The sequence below is a fragment of the Spermophilus citellus genome (genome assembly GCF_964194105.1).
Source record: "Spermophilus citellus genome assembly, chromosome: 5".
Taxonomy (NCBI): Eukaryota; Metazoa; Chordata; class Mammalia; order Rodentia; family Sciuridae; genus Spermophilus; species Spermophilus citellus.
The window spans coordinates 81,221,876-81,245,861 of NC_138186.1; the positions used below are offsets into that span (position 1 = coordinate 81,221,876).

Here is a 23,986-nt window from a genome sequence, read left to right on the forward strand (position 1 = left end):
GTTAATAACCCAAAACACATTTTGGACTGCTGAATAAAGCAGATGACAAAAAAAAAATGTCTGACTGAAACATTTCTTATTAAAATATCCTGTATGTGACTGTATGCATTTCAAGGCTCATCAGGTCTCTGTCAAAATCCAATTCATATTCTTTGCACCCTGTCTAGAAGCCATGATCAAGGTTTTGTCACGATTCTAGGTTTTCCTTTCAACAAAGAACCTGGCTCTTCTGTCTATTAAATGTCTAAAGGCCATGCACTGTAATGATAATATCTTCAGAGAAAATGAACCAAATCATTTATCTGACTCAATGGGAACAGTAATTTCATTTCCTATTAAAAACAAGATGACATCCTCAGATTTAAAAATATAGACACACAAGACCTGTAAATGGAGACACAGCCAGTTAATTATTTTTATTGCCACTTGTTCCCCACTGGGGTCATGGGCCCAGACAAAACAGCTGTTGTCAACATTGCTAAAATTCCAGTGTCACCTTGTGTGACTACAGAATACATAGACATGCATGTGAGACAGCTGCGGGTATCAGGTTGAGATTTCAAAATCCAGCACTTGGGTTTGGTTTCCTAATTACTTCTCTTTCTCTCTCTCTCTCTCTGAACAGCAGCAATGGGACATTATTTACCACTTTCTGATTTCCCAAGTGTTTTATTAATTGTGGTTATACTCTGGCCACTGACTAGTTTTCATGGAGAATCATGTTCTTGAAAACAACTTTAAAGACATCTGGACCAATTTATGTTATTATACCAATGATAGAGTAGAATATTTGAAATCTTTGATATATAGTTAGCAAACTTGTAATTAGCTGGGCTAGTGCATAAATTAAGCACCATTTCTTTGGTTTGGGTAAACACTAAGGTTTGAGAAATCAAAGGCCAACCAAACTTATCAGAGCACTTTATATTCAAAAAGGGAGGCTTATTTCCTAAATAAGTTTATAGTTTGTATTTGATGGTATACTTTCTAAAAATAACTCTACATCGTCATTTTATTGCTGTGTAGCTTTGTGAGGTAGGCAAGAAGACTTATCTATGTTACCAAGAAAACTCAGGGCCCCAGCAAATAAGGGGCTCTGGGAAGCCCCTACAGTCGGTTTTCTCTGCACAATAGTAACTACCATCTGGTATGGATGAAGAAAAGACTAAAAGAAATTACGTGACAAAAGGAGTAACAGTTTTCACCATTGTCTTGGGGTCCCTCAACGTGGAAGGGAATGTGGTGGAAAATGAGGTCTGAACTGGTTTCTGGTATGTCTGCAATGATTTTGTTAAATAGTGAATATATCTGAGGCGAATATGACAAATTGGTACTTTTAATAACATCAGATTGTGGGTTCATGAGATTTTATCACTATTTTCTATAACTTTCAGCATAGTATTCCAAATTAATTTTAAAAATGGGAAACCCATCCTGTGGGATTAGTAAAGGCTATGATCACTAATTACTTCTTTCTTCACTGGCTGATATCATCAGTGTTTTCTCTGTTGCCTGAAATTCTTTGTGGAAAGGGGCTAAGTGAAAACTAAAATCACTGAGTATTTTTTCTGGGCCTCTCCTGCATGCACTCTCTGTAACCATGGGTTCCATGGACCAAGAATTGGTCATTTCTAGATTAGATTTATCATGTGGTGCAACATACAAACCAGAGGGAAAACTCGATATTAGACATTTGAGTTGAAATTGGAGACTACAAATAGACCTGCAGATTTTTCATTTTGCTTTCTTCCAAAGGGATCCTGTATGTTCCCAGCTATTTGAATTTTGCACATCCTCTTGGCCTCTCTGTATAACTTGGCAGTGTGTGAGCCAGTGCCATCAGCCCGGTTATCTTAAGTCTCAGCAGTGTGCCTTGGAAATTACATTTTCTCTGCACAGGAAGCATTGTCATTCTACCAATACTTTTTAAAAGAGTGAATGTTATCTCTTAATTACAGTCAACAAACTGAAAGCTCTGATTTGTGGAGGCTGCCCATGGGGTCTATGTAAGATGACTTTCTTCCTGATTTGGGTGGCATGTGGAGAGATTCCTGAGGCCAGACAAGGAGGTAGAGACACAGTAGTTCCCAAAGTATGGTTTTTGTTGGTGGTCATCTTTGGGGGACACCACTGGATGCAAATAATTTGTTTCTCACATCCACATCCTTGCTAGCTTTCATGCCCCTGTGGGTTTTATCACCTTGCACTGGATCATTGATGTTGCTTCTACTCTAAAGACTCCTGCTGCTCCTTATATTGCAGGAAGCTGACAAATAATATTTTCCTTTTGTAGAACATACCAGGGAGAGATGAGTTTGAAACATTTTATGGATGAATAATCAGAATGGCAGCATTAGGGAAGGGATCATTCTTTTTTCTAACCAGTCAAATCAGTCAAAAATAATTCCATGCTATCAATAATGCAGTGGGGTTTAGACCAACTAGATCAATACCTGGGGAAACATGTGACTTCAACAGTGATGTTTTTTCTGCCTTGTAAAATAAAGGGTTAAACACACACACGAGCTTCATAGCATAATTTGGAAAATCTGCTTTTATGAAATGGGTTAATTATACTCATTGAATGCATTCACTGTCACAGTCTCGTCCTCCCACTACTGTTCCGAAATGACAAGTGAAACCAGGGACTGTGCAATTTTGGAAAACAATCAGGTCACATATTGAGTATTTTGCTTATTCATACAACCATAAACTGCCTATGCTTGAGTTCCCTCAATTACACAGCTCAGTATGCAGGCTAGAAGCAGACAAGCCTAGCTCAAGTGAGCACTTTCCTGGAATACACAGAGGAATGAGTTTGAAAAATGTCCAAAGTGGCAGATGTGAAAAACTCTCATTCAAGATCCAGAAGCTGCCTTTGCTGCAATCCCTCACCTGTTAATCACACAGCTTCTGAACTTCTGAACCAGGGGTGCTGGCCATATCTTACACCAAGATCCTTAGCAGCTCTCCATCTTTCCAAGAATGGTGCAGGTACCACTGGGAGGTGGGAAGAAACTAGACACCTCCTTCTGTGAGAAGATCATGGATCACAGTACTATTCAGAATTTCCAGGGATTCAACCAAGAATGAGCACAGGCTGCTGGCTGCCAACCAAACTGCTATGGCCTTTTGTAGGGGAAATCCCCATAAGATATCCTTGATGAATATTTAAACTATTATATTGTTGTCACTTAAATCCTCTGATTTCCACACTGCCGATAGACAGGTCTCCTTTCTACAACAGAATACCGTGGCTCTATTGTACTCTTATTAGAAGGATGTTCCGTTTTCCCTGTGTAACAACTTTCCCACAACTATTCACTGCAATTTCATGCTCATAGGAGTTCCAGCCCATCAAAATTGTCTTAGTTATATATTCCTATTTTCACTTTTCTTCTACCATCTCATAAATTCTAAGACACTTTGCCCCGCATTTGGTGTTGTTAGAACCTCAAGTCATTTTAAGATGATGCTTAGCATCTTGCTGACTTCCTTCCTTTCCTTTCACAGCTAATTTTGCTTGTTTTCTTCCCTCTCTCTCTAATGAAAATCCTCAGGGTTTATTTCTCTTTGTTTTTTTTATTGGTTGTTCAAAACATTACAAAGCTCTTGACATATCATATTTCATACATTAGATTCAAGTGGGTTATGAACTCCCATTTTTACCCCAAATACAGATTGCAGAATCACATCGGTTACACATCCACATTTTTACATAATGCCCTATTAGTAATTGTTGTATTCTGCTACCTTTCTTATCCCCTACTATCCCCCCTCCCCTCCCCTCCCATCTTCTCTCTCTACCCCATCTACTGTAATTCATGTCCCTCCTTGTTTATTATCCCATTCCCCTCACAACCTCTTATATGTAATTTTGTATAACAATGAGGGTCTCCCTCCATTTCCATGCAATTTCCCTTTTCTCTCCCTTTCCCTCCCACCTCATGTCTCTGTTTAATGTTAATCTTTTCTTCCTGCTCTTCCTCCCCGCTCTGTTCTTAGTTGCTCTCATTATATCAAAGAAGACATTTGGTATTTGTTTTTTAGGGATTGGCTAGCTTCACTAAGCATAATCTGCTCTAGTGCCATCCATTTCCCTGCAAATTCTATGATTTTGTCATTTTTTAGTGCTGCGTAATACTCCATGGTGTATAAATGCCACATTTTTTTATCCATTCATCTATTGAAGGGCATCTGGGTTGGTTCCACAGTCTAGCAATTGTGAATTGTGCTTCTATGAACATCAATGTGGCAGTATCCCTGTAGTACGCTCTTTTAAGGTCTTCAGGGAATAGTCCGAGAAGGGCAATAGCTGGGTCAAATGGTGGTTCTATTTCTCTTTGTGTCCATGTTATTCCTCTCTCTTAACCTTTACCTTCTCCCATTCTGGTTGCTTTCCTCTTCATCTCTTCTTGTCCTCCACATCTTTGAAAATATATATCTACACCATGTCTCAGAGCTCCCTCTGCTTGGCCCTTATTGATTCTCTATCTCATTGAGAAATCCTGTGATATTTTACCTGCAATCTTTTATTCTCCTATCACCTGCTCAGTATCAGCCAATTTAAATGGAAGAGTTAAAAGATCAAGTATATGGGTCAGGGTAGGGTCAGGCTAGCTCTTGTCAACTGGTTATATGACCTTGGATAAGATATTTAGCCTTTTACTCTATATTTAATAAGGATAACACCTTCTTTTTTGGATTGTTGTAAGAGTTAAATGCAATAATATGTGCATACATGCTAAGATTTTAAAATGTGCCCCTCCAAAATTCAAGTAGAAAATATTAAGAGGTGGGGACTTTGAGAGGTGACTAATAAAAACTTCACTACAGCTTCATTTTCAATTAACTAGCCAAATTTTTAGATTGATCTAAATCTGTTGGCCCTTATCTTATTAATAGGGTTAAGGCATTATTTGAAAAAAGCTTCCCGTAGCATTTGGCTAGCTTGTTTGTTTGATTTTCTGCCTTCTGCCATGTAAGGTTGTTGCCAGAAGGTCCTTACTATACCAGATGCCTGGGCCTCAATCTTGGACTCCCCAGCCTTCAGATCTGTGAGAGGATAAATCTCTCTGGTTTATAAATTACATAGTCTCAAGTATTCTGTTATAGCAACACAAATTGATGTAAGACAAGTTTTCACACAACTGTTACTCTAAAGGTTAACTGTTATTTGCTAATATTGTTATCTGTACCCCACTTTATCATGTTTGCCATTGTATTATTTTTTGTCTTATTTTCCCAGGATTTATTCCCATGGCCCATCATTTTCAAGGAAAAATGGTTGATACTTTTTTTGATTCTTTCATTAGCATCTACTTTTAACTTTCAGCTTTGTTTCTGTCCTTCCTGATTTTCTTTGTTCAAGACGTTATAAAGAAACTTCATCATTTAAGAATGCTGACCTAAATATATGCAGACATATTCATCATCTGGAACTTGCTAGATCTAATTTTCTTTTTGTTAATCTTAATAGTATATTTTATATAACAGATTCAAAACACTATTTAACATAGAATTAGTATAAAGTTATTAATGAGACAGTTTACATTCTGTTTTCTACAAATTCATTAAAATTGCCTGTGTATTTTACACTTAAAACACATCTCAATTCAAATTATTCATATTTTAAGCTTCTAGAGTCATGTGTAGTTAGAGACTACTTTTTGGCAGTGCAGTTCCAACCTCTCAAATTGTATGACAAAGATTTTCCTGTTTTGTTTTTCCTTCCATGGTTTAATCAGTGCATTATAGTTGTATATAATGGTAGGATTTGTTGTCACATATTTATACATGCACACAATATGACAATATAATTTGCCAATATCATTCCTCAGTATTTCCCCTTTCCCTCCCAACCACCCCCACCTCCCTTTCCTCTACTTGCATGAGACACAGGTAGAGGACCCCACCACCACCCTCCTGCCTTTTTTTTTCCTTCTTCCTTTCTAGCTTCTATATATGAGAGAAATATACAACCCTTGACCTTCTGAGTTTGGCCTGTATCTCTTAACATAATGGTCTCAACTAATTTTCAATGTGAACAAAAACACTTGAAATTATCTATTTTAAAATGAGATAATTTCAGATTTCATGATTCTATGTATTAGCCAGTGAATCAAATATGTCCTTGGTAATAACATCAAATGAACGATCCTTTCTTTATGGAATTTTGGGTATAAACCATAGTTTGCAAGATATTAAGAGGAAAAAAGAGCCCTTTCTAGGAATCTTAAAATTTCACTCAATATGTAATACCTGGTCCATGTTTCCTAAGATGGCCATGGTAATCTCAAATATGAAACATCAAGATCTCTGTGTTGAAATGTAGATGTAATATAAACACTCAAATCTTCTGGTCTCAGAAGTCATATTCAGAGTTTCTAGTGATTTTTCTTTTTCTTTTTTGTAGAAGGAGAAGAACAGGTGTTGACATCTCCTAACTTACTAAAATTTGCAGTAGAAGCATTCTCAGAAAAATAATCCATAATGAAGTTACAACCATTTAATTTACAAAGTGAAATCCCAAGAGACACTGAAAAAATTTCATTTAGAGCAAATACTAAGACCAAAAAAAAGGATCTTTTTTTAAAAAAGGAAGAATTGATTTCTCAAATATTTTCAATCTAAAGAGCATTATTGATTTTTTTCCCTCCCTCGGGATTACAGTGCAACTTTATACCTTGTAATACTGGTCAAAATCTATCCATGAACTCTTTTCTAACTTAACTGGAACTCACTATAGCCTTGCTTTCAATTAACTAGCCATATTCTTAGATTAATTTAAATCTGTTGGTTCTGTCTTCTATAAATCTGGAAGCAGCAAGCCCTTTGCTCTGTTTAAAACCATTTATAACTAAAATCAAAACCAACAAGCAAGAAATTGGCTTTCCTCGCAGAATTTTTCTTGTAAGAGCAATGATTCCCTGAATTCAGCAAACATTTGGTGCTGGGAGTGGAGTGGTGATGTGGGAAACTTCTAAGTACCACAGCTTGTGTTATGATGGGTTTAGGAGGATTGAAACCCCTGCCTTCATGAGTTTTCATTCCAACTAGGACTGCAGACAGGCACACAAGCCACTATAATCAGTGTAAATGTGCTTTGCTAAGTTATATATAATGTGTTACGGATGGAAACTTATATGAAAAAAATTCATTTTGACATTTAGCTTTTCCAAGCTTTGTTGTTGCTTCATGTTGCCATCCCTGTATCTGAGTTTAGGCTTCATCATTTTTTTTTTAAATACCAATGGAAAAATAATTACTGACTGCTCTATTTTCTACTGCCCATTAGAACATTGGAAGTGTTTCTTGAAAGTGAGTCCAAATGAGTTTCCAATAACAGACTTTCTATCTGTTCTTAAAGCAAAGCTTTTTTTTTTTTTGCATAGTTTAAAGAGAGTTGATTATTACAACTTCCTTCACAGAGGTTTTGGGTATTCCAAAGGTCATTACTGAAGTTAATTGGAAACCCACAGGGCCAAAAGCAGTTGTATATAACCTGAAAATATGTATTTGTGAATTATGGGAGAAACTCCTATTAGGAAATTGAAGAGCTATGGTGCATAGAGATAATTGGCGTCCAGATGGCTCAAGGAGGCTCAGTCAGCAAAGTTATAAAGAACTAAAGGGAGCTTTTAGAGGAAAGGGAGAAAGGAAAATAGTTTTGGGATGAGGTTCAGTGAGTAAGCAGAGGAGTTGACTGAAGAGTTGGAGATCTTGATTCACATAGCTAGTGTGAGATGAGCCAAAAGACCCAAACCCTGATGTGAACATAGAGCCCATGACAAAGAATAGTGAGGGGTAAAAGGGCAAAAGTATAGGTCTGTGATATGAGGTGCATTGGCTGAAAAGTGAGAGTATAGGTAAGCCCAGGACTAAGGAAGTTTATTTTTTTTAACAGAGGACTCTTTTCATCTTTTAACCTTTGGGAATATGCAGCCAATACTATAAGAGGATGATGGTACAAACAGTTCATCATTTTGACACTATACGTTTGATAACTCTGGTGGCAGACATCATGGTTTTCTGTTTTCTAGCTCCAGCAAGATTTTAGTCAAAAATTTCTTAAATGCTACTATAATGTACTTAAATGCTGAGAGTTTGTACTTCCCAAATTATATATACTTTTAATTCATTTCATCACATGAGATATGGTTCTTTGCAGTAGAAAACAACCTCAGGATCTCTACCCATGCTAGGTTTATAGACCCCTCAGATAATTACACATCGGTACAGTTGGGCTCTGAACAGGTATGTCTCCCTTGAGTTCATTAACATTTTAAAGCTGCTCTATAGTTGTGTGCTCTTCATATTAACTCAAATGTCCTGTATTTCCCTGTTTTCACTTTTTTTTTTTTTTTTTTTTTGCTACTATGACTAAAAGATCTAACCAGAAGAAATGTAGAGGAGGAAAAGTTTATTTGAGGGCTCAGGGTTTCAGAAGTCTTAGTCCATAGAAGGCCAGCTCCATTTCTCAGGGCTCAAGGTGAGGCAGAACATCATGGAAGAAGAGTGTGGCAGAGGGAAGCAGCTCAAATAATGATTAGAAGCAGAGAGAGACACTCCACTCTCCAGATACAAAATATATATCCATGAACCACTTTCTCCAGCCACACCCACCTACTGACAGTTAATCACTCAGTTAATCCCCTCAGGGGGGGGTTAATTCACTGATTAGCTTAAGGTTCTAACCCTATCATTTCTCCTCTAAATCTTCTTGCATAGTCTCACACGTGAGCTTTTGGGGGACATCACATCTAAAACATAACATTCCCAACCCAGTATAAATAGAGTAAAACAGAAATTGCACAAAAGATAGAAATTATACAGCTATGATTTTTGTACAGCCTTGCTGTGGGGTTCTGTTGTGAGCAAGACAAATCTTCAACCAATTTTCCTAGAACTTCTGAGAGCATTAGCCAAGGCTGACATGCCTTCTGTAGGTAGCCTGTATACTGGGCCTGGGTCATCTCACTGTCTTCTTGATGGGTCTTTATAAACGCAAACCTCAGAGAAAATTACCTCTCAAGTGCCCTAGAGCATCTACTAATAACAGTGACACTTGTAAAGCCAGGAGAACTGTCACTTAGCACAAGTCTTTAACTTCTGCTTCCTTGGAGTTGATTGATAGTCTACAAGACTGACAGCTCTTGCTAAACTTAGACACAAATGACTCCTTGAATCTACTACAGCCATGTTGCAAGTCAGAACAGAAGACAGAAAATGAACACATCTGTTGGTAATGTAGCTATAGGACAGCCACCAATTCCAAGACACCCCAAGGTCTATCCTGTTTTTCTAACCATAAACAGAGAACTGCTCTTGGCATATATGTGCTTAGTGTTTATCCATAGTCATTGCTTTGACTGAGGTTGTTCCTTTTTGACAGTTTCAAAATAACCAGGTGAGTCATTGCCACACTTAACCACAGTTAGTGTAGACGTATACTTCCTGAACACTCTATGCTAGTGTCTCCTTTCAGTCTCTGCAGGGTTTCTTCAGCCCTCTAGGAGAGTTTGCATAAAGTACTGCCTGCACATAGACTGTTAGCTGTAAATCTCTATTACATTAATCTTGGAATTTATGGTATTCAAAGTACTCTAGTGACTAAAAGAGTAAGAAAGAAAATGTCATCATAAATGCTCATCATCTGATTAAGTAGTAGAGCCTAAAGCTTCAGATCAAACCCATTCGGAGCAACAACTTTGTGGATATGACATTTTATGGCAAGAAAGGAACATATGAAAATATGGAAGTCACTTTTGTGGGTTTATTAATCTTTTGGGTATCTGAATAACATTGTTCAAACTTTTCTATTGGCTCTTGGCTCTTTTGAGAGGGTTGTGCTCTTGCCATTGTTTTTAGAGGGAACAGCTTCACTGAGCCACCCATATTTTCTCACCCCACCCCAAGGGTAAACTCAACAGCAAGATCAAAATTCTAGATGAGGAACGGAACGTAGTCTGTGTTTATGAAAAACAGCTATCCTCCACAAATATGTGGGCGGATAACAAGTCTGTTAAGAGTCATACCCAAGTCTCACGCAATTCTTTAAAAATTGTCACCATCTTATTGTTTATACTCTTCTCATCCACTGTTAATTTTCTGTAGCATGAAACCCCTTCCATGCTGTTTGTTCTGCTGCTGTTTTTTCCTTACCATATTCCAGATCCCCTTGGAAAGCTCTCTGCTTTTGATATCCCTTGACTACTGCTCTCCCCACAAAGACAGGATTCATTTTGAGTACAGTTGTGTTCTGGAATGTTCAGGCATAATCTCCTGATTTGAGAGAATGCATGAAGGTAGATGCAAGGAATACAGTGACTTATCTCCTTCTCTCAGCTACACAGTAGGGCTGTATCTAAAGGCAAAGAGCTTATTTCTTCCTCTGCTGTCCTAAACACAGTACTGGCTCATAAGTACTAAGTACAAGTTCTGTTGATTTTTTTTTCCAATTTTAGTAGGGTGAGTAGACCATGAAAGAATGATCATTGATATTTTCTTGGGCTCATAATTTTTAAAAATTACTAAAATCAAGATTTTAGGTTGAGAATCTGTCTTTATGTTAAGATAGCAGAGTAAATGAGAGGTGACTTGAGCACAATGCTGATGTTAGCTATTAACCCTGCCACTTAACTGGTGGTCAGACCTTGAGTCAGCTTATAATTTCCAGCTCTCGTTTTCTTTATCTGTGAATCATAAATAATGATGATGGTGCATTCCTCATGATGTCATTGTAGGGATTTTGTGAGTTTATCCATATAAAACTGTGCATATGATTAGCACTATATAAATGTTGGCTATTATTATTAGATTGATTCTTTTGTTCTATTCAAGAGACTTTATTATTAATTGTTCTTCTATATTTGAGAGCCCTAACTATTAAGACTTTCACTTTTTACTGGAAAAAAAAATGTATGTGAAGCTAAGTTTACCCACCCTATCACTGTTCTTTGGTCTGATGGGCCTTATCATCAACCCACAGTCACTGAATGCCTGCTGTACATAGACTCCTAAACTACCTGTCAATGATCTTACCTATGGTGTCTAAAATTCTTCCTTGCCTCATCAAATATTTGCAGAAGGATCAATATGTATGGAACTGCATGTCTTTTGAATTTTGAAAATGAATTATTAACTTGCATTTTCTTGGCTATAAACTATGCATCAACCCCCTACTCAATTATTGCTTTCCTCATTATTTCATCTAACTGACCTAGAATACTTTACACAAAGCTGACTGATGGAAAAATAACATGAAAAATATAATGTCATGAGAACTGTTTTCTGACATTAGCTCTGTTTTTATTTCTGCAAGGTAACAGCATCGTTTGTCTTTCCAATCATAGTCAGTTCCATTACTCTTGAGGCCCATTATTTTCTCAAGAGTTATTCCAACCTGCTTTTGAACATCCATCACCACATCCTTGTGTCCTTTATGTTTAGTGGCACAATACAAAGGTTTCATATTTTCAGTCACAAGCCATTCATAAGAAGCACCTAGTATAAGTGTTTGCCAGCATTAATTTTTTTCTATATACCTAAGGCATTTACTGCATCAAGGAATATAGCTAGCAATTATTCCTTAAATTTTTTCTTCACTTTCAAAGCTTTCATTCCCTTTTTAAAAAAATAATCCTTGTATAATGCTATTGTTGGATTTGTTCAATCCTCCTCTTTCTGTGTCTTATCTCCCAAAGTACTTTGCCTCTATAATATTTTCTCTCTTCTTAGTATTTGAAGTCTAGATGAAATATACAACCTCTCTTTGGAGGACAGCTGAATCTATCTGGCTTAGATTACTTGATCTAAAATAATGCTAAGCTTTATATTTTCTTATGGTCCTTACCCCAAAATGTAATCTCTGGAAAACTCTTCTCTCCCTCCCTTCCTAGAAGATTTAGGGATGGACAGATGTCTTCACTTCTTTCTTTTCCATCCCAGGCTCTCAGTACAATGCTTAGGAAATATTTCCAGGGCAACTAAAAACTACTAGTGTTTAAATGTGTGAAGTCTGAGATTTTATAGAAGACATCTTTTTCTGGCCCAGAAGTCCATGTGCAGCTCATTTACATACAACTGACTCAAAAGAGTAAATCAACAGAAAAATATTTCTCCCATATTTTCTAAGTTAATAACATGTGGAGGCCCACATTTCTATAATACACTGATCAAAGCCCTGGGAGAAGAATAGAATATAAACTGAAGCTACAGCTTCTTCCCTGGAAGATTCTTATAGGTATAATTCCTTTTAATAAAGAACATACTGAAAGTTGACCTTCTGGTAAAATGTTACATGTTCCCACTTAGGTCCTCTCTTTGGATTCATATAAGACTTAGAAAAATCTTTAGGAACCTGATGACCAGTTAGTGTCTCTATAATTTTCTTGTTAATAGAATATTGGACTAAACAGAGTCTTCCTTTTTCTTAACTACATAATTTCAAAGATTCTTAGAAGTATGTTGCTTAAATGCACATTGTCTTGGTAAATGCTTACGTATTTATCTTTGATTTGTTTCTAATACAGGGACCTCCTGGATTACAAGGAATACAACAGACTCTTGGTGGATATTTTAACAAGGTATGACTTCTCTTTTCCCACAATTTGTATACACTGAGAGTTTATGGTGTTACATGTATTTAAACATCTTTCAATGCTAAAAAGTGTTTGCAAAAATTATATATATATACTTTACTCCATATATTATCATAAGCTCCGAGTTTTACTTCTATAAATTAGAGATTAATTCAAAGTTCAGTTGTTCAGACATTGATAATGTCCTTTGTCTAGTTTCTCTAAGGGCAGAAAGCAATTATTTGCTGCCCAGAAGCTCTGGGTATCACAGCAGGTGTTGGATTTCTTATCAAAACTGGTAGGTGCTGCACAAATCTTAAGCAAATGTTCACACACCATAGGTCAGCAGCAGGAGCCTCCTCCTGTGAGTAGGGGCAGCTTTAAACTTCCCCAAGTTCTTTCCATCACAACTGGGATAAATGGAATGACCATGTGGAGGTCTCTGAGTACAAAAGGCAAGCCCACTGTACTCCTGATTCTGCAAGGAAGCAACAGGGAGTGGACAAGGGTTAGTAACCATGTCTGCAACAGAAGTCTAAATGAAATCCTCAATGGATTCATCACTCAATAATGAGTATTTGTGATCTGATCACTTTGTATGATGCATTATGTCCACTGAGTAGGGCCCTTTTTATTCACAATGGCTCATCACTTATATTATTTTGCAAAGAAAAATGAGGGGAGCTGGGTATGATGGAGCATGCCTATAATCCCAGCAGCTGAGGAGGCCAAGGCAGGAGAATTGAATTCAAAGCCAGCCTCAGCAAAGAAGAAATGCTAAGTAACTCAATGAGACCCTGTCTATAAATAAAATACAAAATAGGGCCAGGGATGTGGCTCAGTGGTCAAGCACCCCTGAGTTCAGTCCCCCATCCCAAAAGAAAAAAGAAAAAGGTGGGGACAGTCACTCTTGTGTCTTCTCTCCCTGTTTTCTGGCTTTTTCCTCCTATAAATTCCTCTAAGTACTGTTGCACCTCTCTATTTACAAATCCCAAAGACACTATGTTCGAGATCAGGCCTTGAAAATAGCTAGTGTTCAAAAAAAAAAAAAAAGTTAAGTAATGAACTAATTAAATCCTACTTCTTCATTCATCAAATTGGGTTAGTATAAGGACCTAGACAATTTGTGGTTGACAAATTTAAAATTAAATGTGTAGACAATTTGTTGTGTTTTATAAATATTAGATGGTTATCCTGTCTTATATTTTCTTATTTATTTAGATTTTATTAGAAAGAGTGCTTAGGATATATTTTATGATCCTTTATTAAACATTTTTAAATAAGTCTGTACTAGCCTTTTCAAAACATTAGGGCTTGGCACAAGTGAAAAAGTAAGATAAAAGATATTTCATCTAAATTTAATCAATGTAATGACTCCTACAGTTATAAAATAGGGCTTATACATGCTTCAAAATAATGAGAATAAGTTGGCTCTCATGTAACAATGTCAGCTAGAAAAACTTAAAACATATACTGTATTACTTTCACCCTTGGTGTAAAATTTTACCAAATTGCTACTCAGCTACTTAAATATTTGCTAACACTTGCAAAACTTTTAAAGCTCATATCTTTACAGGTCTCCCAATACTACTCTAGTATATACTTTATCTTACCAATGAGTCAGTTTTTCCTTAAATGAAAATATATGGAGCCTTTATATTTTAGAGTCTAAAGTTGAGAATGTAAATTTTTAAACTTTAAGGTAGTATTACAAAAAATGTGAGCTGACTGAAGCAGCTGAGTGGGGAATCTTGTTAGTTACAAGCCAGTATTTGGAACTTGGCTATTGTATCACTTAAAAGAACTCTAGCTATCATTATCGCCATTACAGTACTGAGGCTCACAGTGTTTAGACCACATGTGTCCTGAATGTGACTTTAGAGCTCAAAGATAACTGAATAAAGAGGAGGGACCACAGCCTTTTTTTTTCCTGCCAAATTCTGCAATTTACAAAAATGCATCAGAAAGTTTTCGACATTGGGAATTAACAGGAGGTAGCTTGACAAACCTTTCATTCTGCTTCCTTCTGAGAGCACTTAGAGCTCTATACTGAGGTCCCACAAGGACAGAGGAGATTCCTCCCCCTTCCCAATCCCACACCCAGTCCCCACACTGACTGGTGTATCTGCACTGTAATCACCTCCTCCTCACGCGGAGCTTCATAAAAAAAGGGGTGAACTGTGCTGCAATGAGCGAGATGCATGTTTTCACTTGGTGACATCCCCAGCACCCATCCCCATCTGTTTTGGGACACTGAAGTTGTTTAATTTTGTAATTTGTTGCATGCCTGATGGCCTGGCTATAATAAATGATCACAGCAAGAAGAGGGGCCTGTCCTTCTCAGACTATTCCCTGAAGACCTTAAAAGAGCATGCTACAGGGATACTGCCACATCGATGTGCATAGCAGCACAATTCACAATAGCTAGACTGTGGAACCAACCCAGATGCCCTTCAATAGATGAATGGATAAAAAAAAATGTGGCATCTATACACAATGGAGTACTATGCAGCAATAAAAAATGACAAAATCATAGAATTTGCAGGGAAATGGATGGCACTAGAGCAGATTATGCTTAGTGAAGCTAGCCAATCCCTAAAAAACAAATACCAAATGTCTTCTTTGATATAATGAGAGCAACTATGAACAGAGCAGGGAGGAAGAGCAGGAAGAAAAGATTAACATTAAACAGAGACATGAGATGGGAGGGAAAAGGAGAGAAAAGGGAAATTGCATGGAAATGAAGGGAGACCCTCATTGCTATACAAAATTACATATAAGAGGTTGTGAGGGGAATGGGGAAATAAACAAGGAGAGAAATGAATTACAGTAGATGGGGTAGAGAGAGAAGATGGGAGGGGAGGGGAGGGGGGATAGTAGGGGATAAGAAAGGTAGCAGAATACAACAATTACTAATAGGGCATTATGTAAAATTGTGGATGTGTAACCGACGTGATTCTGCAATCTGCATTTGGGGTAAAATTGGGGGTTCATAACCCACTTCAATCTAATGTATGAAATATGATATGTCAAGAGCTTTGTAATTTTGTGAACAACCAATAAAAAAATAAAATTAAAAAAAAAAAGAAAGCCAAAAAAAAAAAGAAGAGGGGCCTGAGTAAAACTTTTCTGGAGATTAAATAATGGACCGTGTATTGAGACATATAAAGTGACACTCCAAGGTTAAAATAATCTTCCCTTTTAAATTGGCATTGATTAATGTGATGTCTGCACTTGAGCCCTGGCCCTCAGTTCCTTAGCTGGCAGCAGCTCCAACAGTCAAGCAGCCCAGATTTTGCTGAAGCAGCTCCCTCAGGGAACATGAATAGCAGAGTACTCATACACATTCCCTCCCTGTTCTAAATTAAAAGATCCATTGTTTGTCTCTGGTCCCTGGAACCCTCTCTTGCCCTTTGGCCCTAGTACAGGAATTGATCTTTTCACCTACAAATTCCCTGTGTCACCTAGAAGGGGAAGTTTAGGCATTAGAAACCCTCTCCCTTCATAATATGAATCAACAAGGGAAGGAAACAAGGGCAGTGAGGAATAGAGGGATAGAGACTTAGGAGTGAGGTCAGGAAGATTATATGTGTGTTCACGTGTATTTTTGCATGCTCATTTGGAAATGCAATGAATAAAATGTAGAAGATTTCCCTATCTCAAAAAGAATTTGCAAAACAGCTGCTCCCATTCTGCAAGATTGTTTGCCAAAACACAACAATGCTGAGCATGTTCTTCCCCTTAAGGAAAATCTGCTCATGATCCAGCAAACTGCTCTTCCAGCTCTGGGGATTTTAATAAAAATTTGATAGGCTCTGTCAACTTCTAAAGCCATCAGCTCCCTACATGGAGGGGAAAAAAAAAGATTGTGTCATCTGTGACTGCCAAGTACTGGTGGATTTTACATTTGATATTGTTTTTTAAAGATCCGCATTGAAAATGCATAGTTGGGTAGCCTTACATTACCACACTTGGTCTCAGCTGTTGGAGATTGATGCCATGCCTCCCAGCAACCAATTCTGGTGTTCACTTCTCCAAATTGTTGATCCAAAAAAACCCCATTTGCTAGCAAAATAGTCTATTTTTCCTTTCATATATCAAATCATAACTTTATTTTAATATTCACAGTCCAGAAAGGACAAAAAACCTTTATCCAAAATCAAATATTCAGGGTCTTTCCAAGCAGCAAGGTAAGCCCAACAAGAACACATAAAACGAAGGCTTGATTGGAAACACTGCAGGCAATACTTCTGGTCCCAGAAGAGTTAAACATACACTAAGTCCAAACTTCCTCCCTCTCCCTTTGTTGCCCAGGAGCCACTGTCTTTGGGGAGCATCAAGAGCTTGGGCAGAGACTAGGTGCTTTCAGATCTTGGTTTGATTAAACAGAGCCCCAAAACTTACCTGGGTCCTCTCCTTCCCTTTCACAACTGATAAAATGTTTTCTTGCAAGTAACTCAGAGGTTGAACTTTGGGCCACCCTTTGGTTTCATTTTAAGTTAGTACAATGTTCATAGGCCATATTTTATGGTTTAACTTGCTGGGGTTGCCACAACAAAATGTCACAAACTGAGTATCCTGAACAGCAGAAATGCATTGTCTCATAGTTCTGGAGGCCATGAGTCCAAGATGAAGGTCCTGGTAGGGCTGTGCTGTCTCTGAAGGCACCAGGGAGGGGTAAGTTCCAGACTTATCTGTCTCCTAGCTTCTGGTAGTTCTTTGGCCATCTTCATGTGGCATTCTCCCTGTGTGCACATGTCTCTGTGTCCAAATTTCCCTTTTTATAAGGATGTAATCATATGGGAATTGGAATCCTCCCTACTCCCATTATAGGCTCATCTTAACTAGTTAGATTTGCCATCATACCATTGCCCAAAACAGTTAACATCCCGAAATGTTGGGCTTGGGACTTAAACATTTGAATGGAGCTAGGGGTCATCCAGTTCAACCCATAACAGATAACTTCTTGGTGTATTTTGTTTGTTTTTAACCTTATGTCTCTTCATGCCAGAGATATTACAGCAAATTCCCCAAAGGCTTAGCTGGGTTATTTTTAATGACCCCATGTTGTGGAAGGGAGGACATGTCATTGGTTTCTTTCACTAGTGGAGCCCTAGAAAATTGATATTTCAGTTTTGAGGACCTACAAAAATGGCTGTCTCTTATACTTCAACAAGTACATGTCTGGGCACATTCTCTCCTTTCCAAAGAATACACTCTTCAACACAGAGTAGTTCAAGTCCTTCCACTTGCTTGACCATAAGTTTCAAAGTTCTGTTCACCATTTCCCCCAAAGAGAACAAAAGACAGTGCTGATATCCCATAATTCTTGAGATGAGCAGGCAGATTCCCACCCTCACACCATGATCTCTCATCACTTTGTATCAAGAACTTTTAATAAACACATTCAAAACTGTGCAACTATTTATTTTGAAGGCTCACAAGAATTTTGATAATGGCAACAAGGCCTAAAATAATCAAAATAGTATCTCAAATAGAACTGTAGTTCCAAAGACACAAAGGCTGTCTAATATTCTGTAAAGCCTGGTTATTTTCTGGTGCCATTGGCTTAGAGAAGGTGGAGAAAGGAATCACATGTGCCAATGAGCTAATGGTACTGAAGCTCAAGTTTTAATATCCCTCATTTGTTAATTCAGGAGTGGAGAGTAGCACCAGAGGCCTCTGAGGACTTTTGATTGGTTGGATTTCCTGACCTAACTATTGAGTAAAGCAACTATAATGTACTCTAATACACAATATATGGCCCTGTTGTTTTTCTAGGTATAATAACCTCCAGAAAATCAAGATTCTAGAATGGTGAATCCTAGAGAAAAATGAGAGGCCATCTATCATAAGAACAATAATAATATCAATTATAAACTATTTCTTATAGGAGTAGAATGTGAATGACATGGAAGGTACATTTAATGTCTCAAAAATACAGCAATAGTGATCTGAACTGGTGACTACATTTTTGTTGTTTAAACATTTCTCTACATTTATCTATCTATACTTTTAGTTTTTCTGCCAAATCATGTATCTTTAATCAGAAAATAAAGGGAAAACATGTGGGTTAGAATTATTGACTTATTTACTCAACAACAATTTATTGAATGCTTTCTTTTTGCTAGTTACTTAACAAGGCATGGAGGATTCAATTCTAGGTCTTCATGGAGCTTAAATTCTAGTGCAAGAGTTTAAAAAAACAACTTTAAACAAACACAAATTTTTTTTTAAAAAGTAGCATTATGAGAGGAAAATACAATGTTCAGTGAGAGGGTATGAGAAAGAGATTTATCTGGAAGACTAAGAAGACTAGGAAAGGCACTTTCCAATGGTTGATACTGGAGGGAGGACTGGGTGTTGGACAGAAGAAGAAGAAAAGCCATAGAGTAGTGATCCAGAGGCTGAGATGGAAGGATCTTGGTCCATGTGAGAAGCTGCAAGAAGAACATTATAGCTGGAGCTTCAGAGGGAGAAGAATGGCCCAGATGGTGCTGGAGGGTGTTTGATGCCTCTGTTAAGGCTTTGAAAGAAGTCAGAACATCTAGTAAATGTATCTGTCTGATCTTATGTGGAGAATATATGTGTCAGGGGATCCAGAATGAACTGCAGAAGGCCAATTGGGGACCCAGTATCATGATCCTGGTGAGACATGATGGTGATCTGCCTGGGATGAAGGCAAATAGCCTAGAGTAGAAATTAGGGGAGTGTCAAGGAGACTGGATGGCTGTACATGAGAAGTAAGTAAGGGGTCGTGTTATGCCACAGTCCGGCTGCAGCAAAATAACGGGGGGGGGGGGGGGGGGGGGGTGACGAGCAACTTGTGTAGATTAATACAGCAGGAGTGGGAGCCGTTTATTGTAGGACTGGAGGCATATATATACATTCCACACAGCTTATCTTAATTAACATAAACTAGATACAGCAGTCAACCAATAAGAAATCTCCACACTTAATGGCTTGCTGGCGCCACCTCACAAACCACTCCCCCTGGCAAAATGCCAGGCGCCATCCTGACTTGCTTACAGACTCTAACAGTGTTAGGAATGACACCCTGATTAAAGGAAGAAGAGTCCTATGGAAGGGGGAAGGTGAGTGCAGGTTGTCTTGCTTTCCTTGATTTTTTTCAACTGTAAAATAAAATTACTTGCTCATTTAAAAAGAGAAAATGCAGAATTAAATTGGGAAAGAGTAATTATCATTCTCCCACTTCTGGATTAACCAGTGTTAACAGTATGATGTAACTCTCTTCTCTTTTTTATCTTATATGTGTATTTGTTGCATATTTTAACTTCAGCTTTGAATTTGTTAACTGAATTGCTTCTAGAATTTACAAGTGAATACCGCAAGCAGGAAATTAGATATACAGATTTAAAATTCAGGCAGAAGGTGCATGATGGGTATATAAACTTGTTTTTGTGTAAATGATGCCTGGACCATGGGGATAGATAAGACTGCTTGAGAGAAAGTGTTGAGTCACATGAGAAAAGAGTCTGAACAGCAAGTTTGCAGTTAAAAGAGGGGAAAAAAAGAGGTGAGAGAGAAAGAGAGAAAGTGGCAGATGCAGCTAAGAGGTCATTAATGCAGAGAAAGCCTTGCCAAAAGTAGAGCTGCTTCAGTGGATTGGCTGGAGCCAAAGTCACATTACTATGAGGTTTGGCGAAAATTGGGGATGAGTAAGTGGTATCAGAGCCAAGTGATCTCACCTGAAAAAGTTAAAGAAGCAAGGAAGTGGTTAAGAATTTTACAGTAGAGGTGAAAGGCCAGACTCAGCCTGATTTCAACTCCACTTACACAAAGGGAAACTTTAAAATGCTAAAGTTAGAGAGAGAAAACAAAGATACACTTGGCCCTCCTTACCTGTCTGTTCCACATCTGAGGATTCAACCAACCATGGGTGGAAAATATTTGTAAAACATTACATCTTTTTTTTATAAAAAAAAATTATTTTCTTTAATTAGTTATACATTACAGTAGAATGCATTTATGCACTTTGATATATCATACACAGATGGGATTTAATTTTGCATTTTTCTGAGTGTACATGATGCAGAATCATGTTGGTCATGTAGTCACATATATACATAACAGTAATAATATCTGTTTCTTTCTACTATCTTTCCTATCCCCACATCCCCTCCCTTCCCCTCCCTTCACTTCCCTCTACCTAATCTAAGGTAATGTAATTTTTCCTTAATGCCCCCTGCCTTATTGTGAATTACCATCCACATATTAGAGAAAACATTTGACCTTTGGTTTTGTGGGATTGGCTTATTTCACTTAGCATGATATTCTCCAACTCCAAACATTTACTGGCAAATGCCATAATTTCACTCTTCTTTAAAGCTGAGTAATATTCCATTGAGTATATATACCATATTTTCTTTATTTGTTCATCTTTTGAGGGACACCTAGGTTGGTTCCATAGGCTAGCTATTGTGAATTGAGCTTCTGTAAACATTGATGTGGCTGCATCACTATAGTATGCTGATTTTAAGTCCTTTGGGTATAAACCAAGGAGTGGGATAGCTGGGTCAAATGGTGGTTCGATTCCCAGTTTTCTGAGGAATCTCCATACTGTTTTCCATAGTGGTTGTACCAATTTGCAGTCCCACCAGCAATCCTTGCCACATCCTTGCCAACATTTATTGTTGCCTGTATTCTTGATGATTGCCATTCTGACAGGAGTGAGATGAAATTTTAGAGTAGTTTTGATTTGCATTTCTCTAATTGCTACAGATTTTGAACACTTTTTCATATATTTGTTGATCAATTGTATTTTTTCTTCTGTGAAGTGTCTGTTCAGTTCCTTAGTTCATTTATTGATGGGTTATTTGTTTTTTTGGTGTTAAGTTTTTTGAATTCTTTATATATATCCTAGAGATTAATGCTTTATTGGAGGTTCATGTGGTAAAGATTTTCTCCCAATCTGTAGGCTCTCTCCATATGTTATTTATTGTTTTCTTTGCTGAGAAGAAGCTTTTTAATTTGAATCCATCCCATTTATTGATTCTTGATTTTACTTCTTGCATTTTAGGAGTCTTGTTAAGGAAATCAGATCCTAGGCTGACATGCTGCAGATTTAGGTCTATATTTTCTACTATTAGGCACAGGGTCTCCGTTCTAGTGCCTAAATCTTTGATCCATATTGAGTTGATTTTTGTGCAGGGTGAAATACAGAGGTTTAATTTCATTTTGCTACATAAGGATTTCCAGTTTTCCCAGCATCATTTGTTGAATAGGCTATCTTTTCCCCAGTGAATGTTTTTGGCACTCTTGTCTAGTATGAGTTAACCGTATTTATGTGGGTTTGTCTCTGTGTCCTCTATTCTCTACCATTGGTCTACAAGTCTATTTTGGTGCCAATACCATGCCATTTTTGTTAATATAGCTCTGTAGTGTAGTTTAAGGTCTGGTGTTGTGATGCCTCCTGCTTCACTTTTCTTGCTAAGGATTGCTTTAGCTATTCTGGGTCTCCTATTTTTCCAAATAAATTTAATGATTGTTTTTTTTTTGTTTGTTTCCATGAAAAATTTCATTAGGATTTTAATAGGAATTGCATTAAATCTGTTTAATGCTTTTGGTAGTATGGCTCCACGATCAAGTGGGATTCATCCCAGGGATGCAGGGTTGGTTCAACAAAGGGAAATCAATAAATGTAATTCATCATATTAATAGGCTTAAAAACAAGAATCATATGATCATCTCAGTAGATGCAGAAAAAGCATTTGACAAAATACCGCACACTTTCATGTTCAAACACTAGAAAAAGCTAGGGATAGTAGGAACATACCTCAACATTGTAAAAGCTATATATGCTAAACCCAAGACCAGCATCATTCTAAATGGGGAAAAATTGAAAGCATTCCAGCTAAAAACTGGAAGAAGACAAGGATGTCCTCTTTCACCACTTCTATTCAACATCATCCTTAAAACTCTAGCCAGAGCAATTAGACAAAACATTATCTCTTTACTGAATATGTGCACTTTTTTTCAAGTCATTTTATTTTCTGGTCATATCATTTCCTAAATAACACAGTATACCAACTATTTATATATTAGTTACATTGTATTAGGTATTTTAAGTAATCTTGAGATGATTTAAAGTATAGGGAAAAATATGCATAAGTTATTGCAAATACTATGGCATTTTATATAAGGGGTTAGAGCAACAGATTTTAGTATCCCTGGGGAACCCTGGAAGCAATTCCCCATGGATGGTGAGGCATTACTGTATTTGTGTTTTTACCCAAAGGAGAAGTAAATTTTCTTAATCTTTGTGGAGGTGGAGCAAGGCTGAAATTAGGTTCCTGTCCTCCCACAGAGGCTGAGAAACTGGACTCCATCTTTCTTGGTGATTACCTTTCAAAAGAATTGCTCCAGTCCTTTAAAGACATTCTAGGGTCATTTAGCCAAAGAGGAGCTTTTTAAAAGATTTACATCTCAAAAGGGTAGGAAATGGATTTACTAGCACAAGTTTTCTAAATTAAGTGCTTTTAAAAAAGGGAGATCAGGGCCTAGAATAAAAAATAAGTCTATCTAAAGTGTACTTCAGGTTATAGGAACATTAAGACCATCTTGGTCAGTGGGCACAGACAACATTTATTGGCCTTTTGAAAGAATGGTTCAAGAATGAAGAGGAAAGAATAGCTTAAGGGAAATGTGTACCCAAGAGACTATGTATTTGGTGTTAAGTTTGGAAAAGAGAAAATAGGTAGACAAAGAGATATTAAAGAATTGTGCCAATTTTAGCTACATTTACTTAATTTTAACAAATTTGCCAATTTCATCTAATGGGAATCGGTAACATTAATGAGGAAAATGTCCAAAAAAGGCAAAGGGTATGTGATTCATAGGACTTATGGAGGGACCCCTTATTAGCCAAGGTCAAATGCATGGGTTTGTAGGTTTGGTGGCAGGAATTTGAAGTGCTGCCTGAGAATTTGTATTTTTTTTTCCAGTGTGATAATGGGAAAAGTTATTTGCCCAGTGAAATGGAATCAAATTAGTGGTCTGGGGGCCGCAGAAGCGGAAAACTCAGTCATAGGTAGGACCAGTGGAAACTTCTAGGTGTGAATGTGGAAAATTGAGGCTTTGCCCCACTAGGTATGGAGTTTCTCAAAAGCCATTTCCTGAAGATGTCACAGAGAAGACACATGGGGCCTCCAACATCTGAGCTATTTAACAGAATATCTAACAGGACCATTTAACAAAAGCTGAGAAAGACAAAGATGTCTGCCAAAGCCACATAATATCCACAAAAAGCTGACCCAGTACTAGTAACTGACTGTTTTCAAGACTAAATGCATTAAAATTAAGTGGACTTTTGTTTTATTTTTTACCTAGGGAAATGGTGAACTTGGAGCTGGTGACCCTAAAGGAGAAAAGGTAATAAGATTTTT

The 23,986-nt window shown here is 37.4% G+C and overlaps 1 protein-coding gene across 1 annotated transcript in view; it reads left to right on the forward strand.

Annotated features, from left to right (window-relative positions):
- COL19A1 (collagen type XIX alpha 1 chain) overlaps positions 1 to 23,986 on the forward strand; it is a 334,697-nt gene that overhangs the window by 229,457 nt on the left and 81,254 nt on the right. The window contains exons 18-19 of the mRNA XM_081293835.1: positions 12,534 to 12,587; positions 23,931 to 23,972. Of these exons, the coding sequence (XP_081149961.1) occupies positions 12,534 to 12,587; positions 23,931 to 23,972 (96 nt within the window). The remainder of the gene's footprint in view (positions 1 to 12,533; positions 12,588 to 23,930; positions 23,973 to 23,986) is intronic.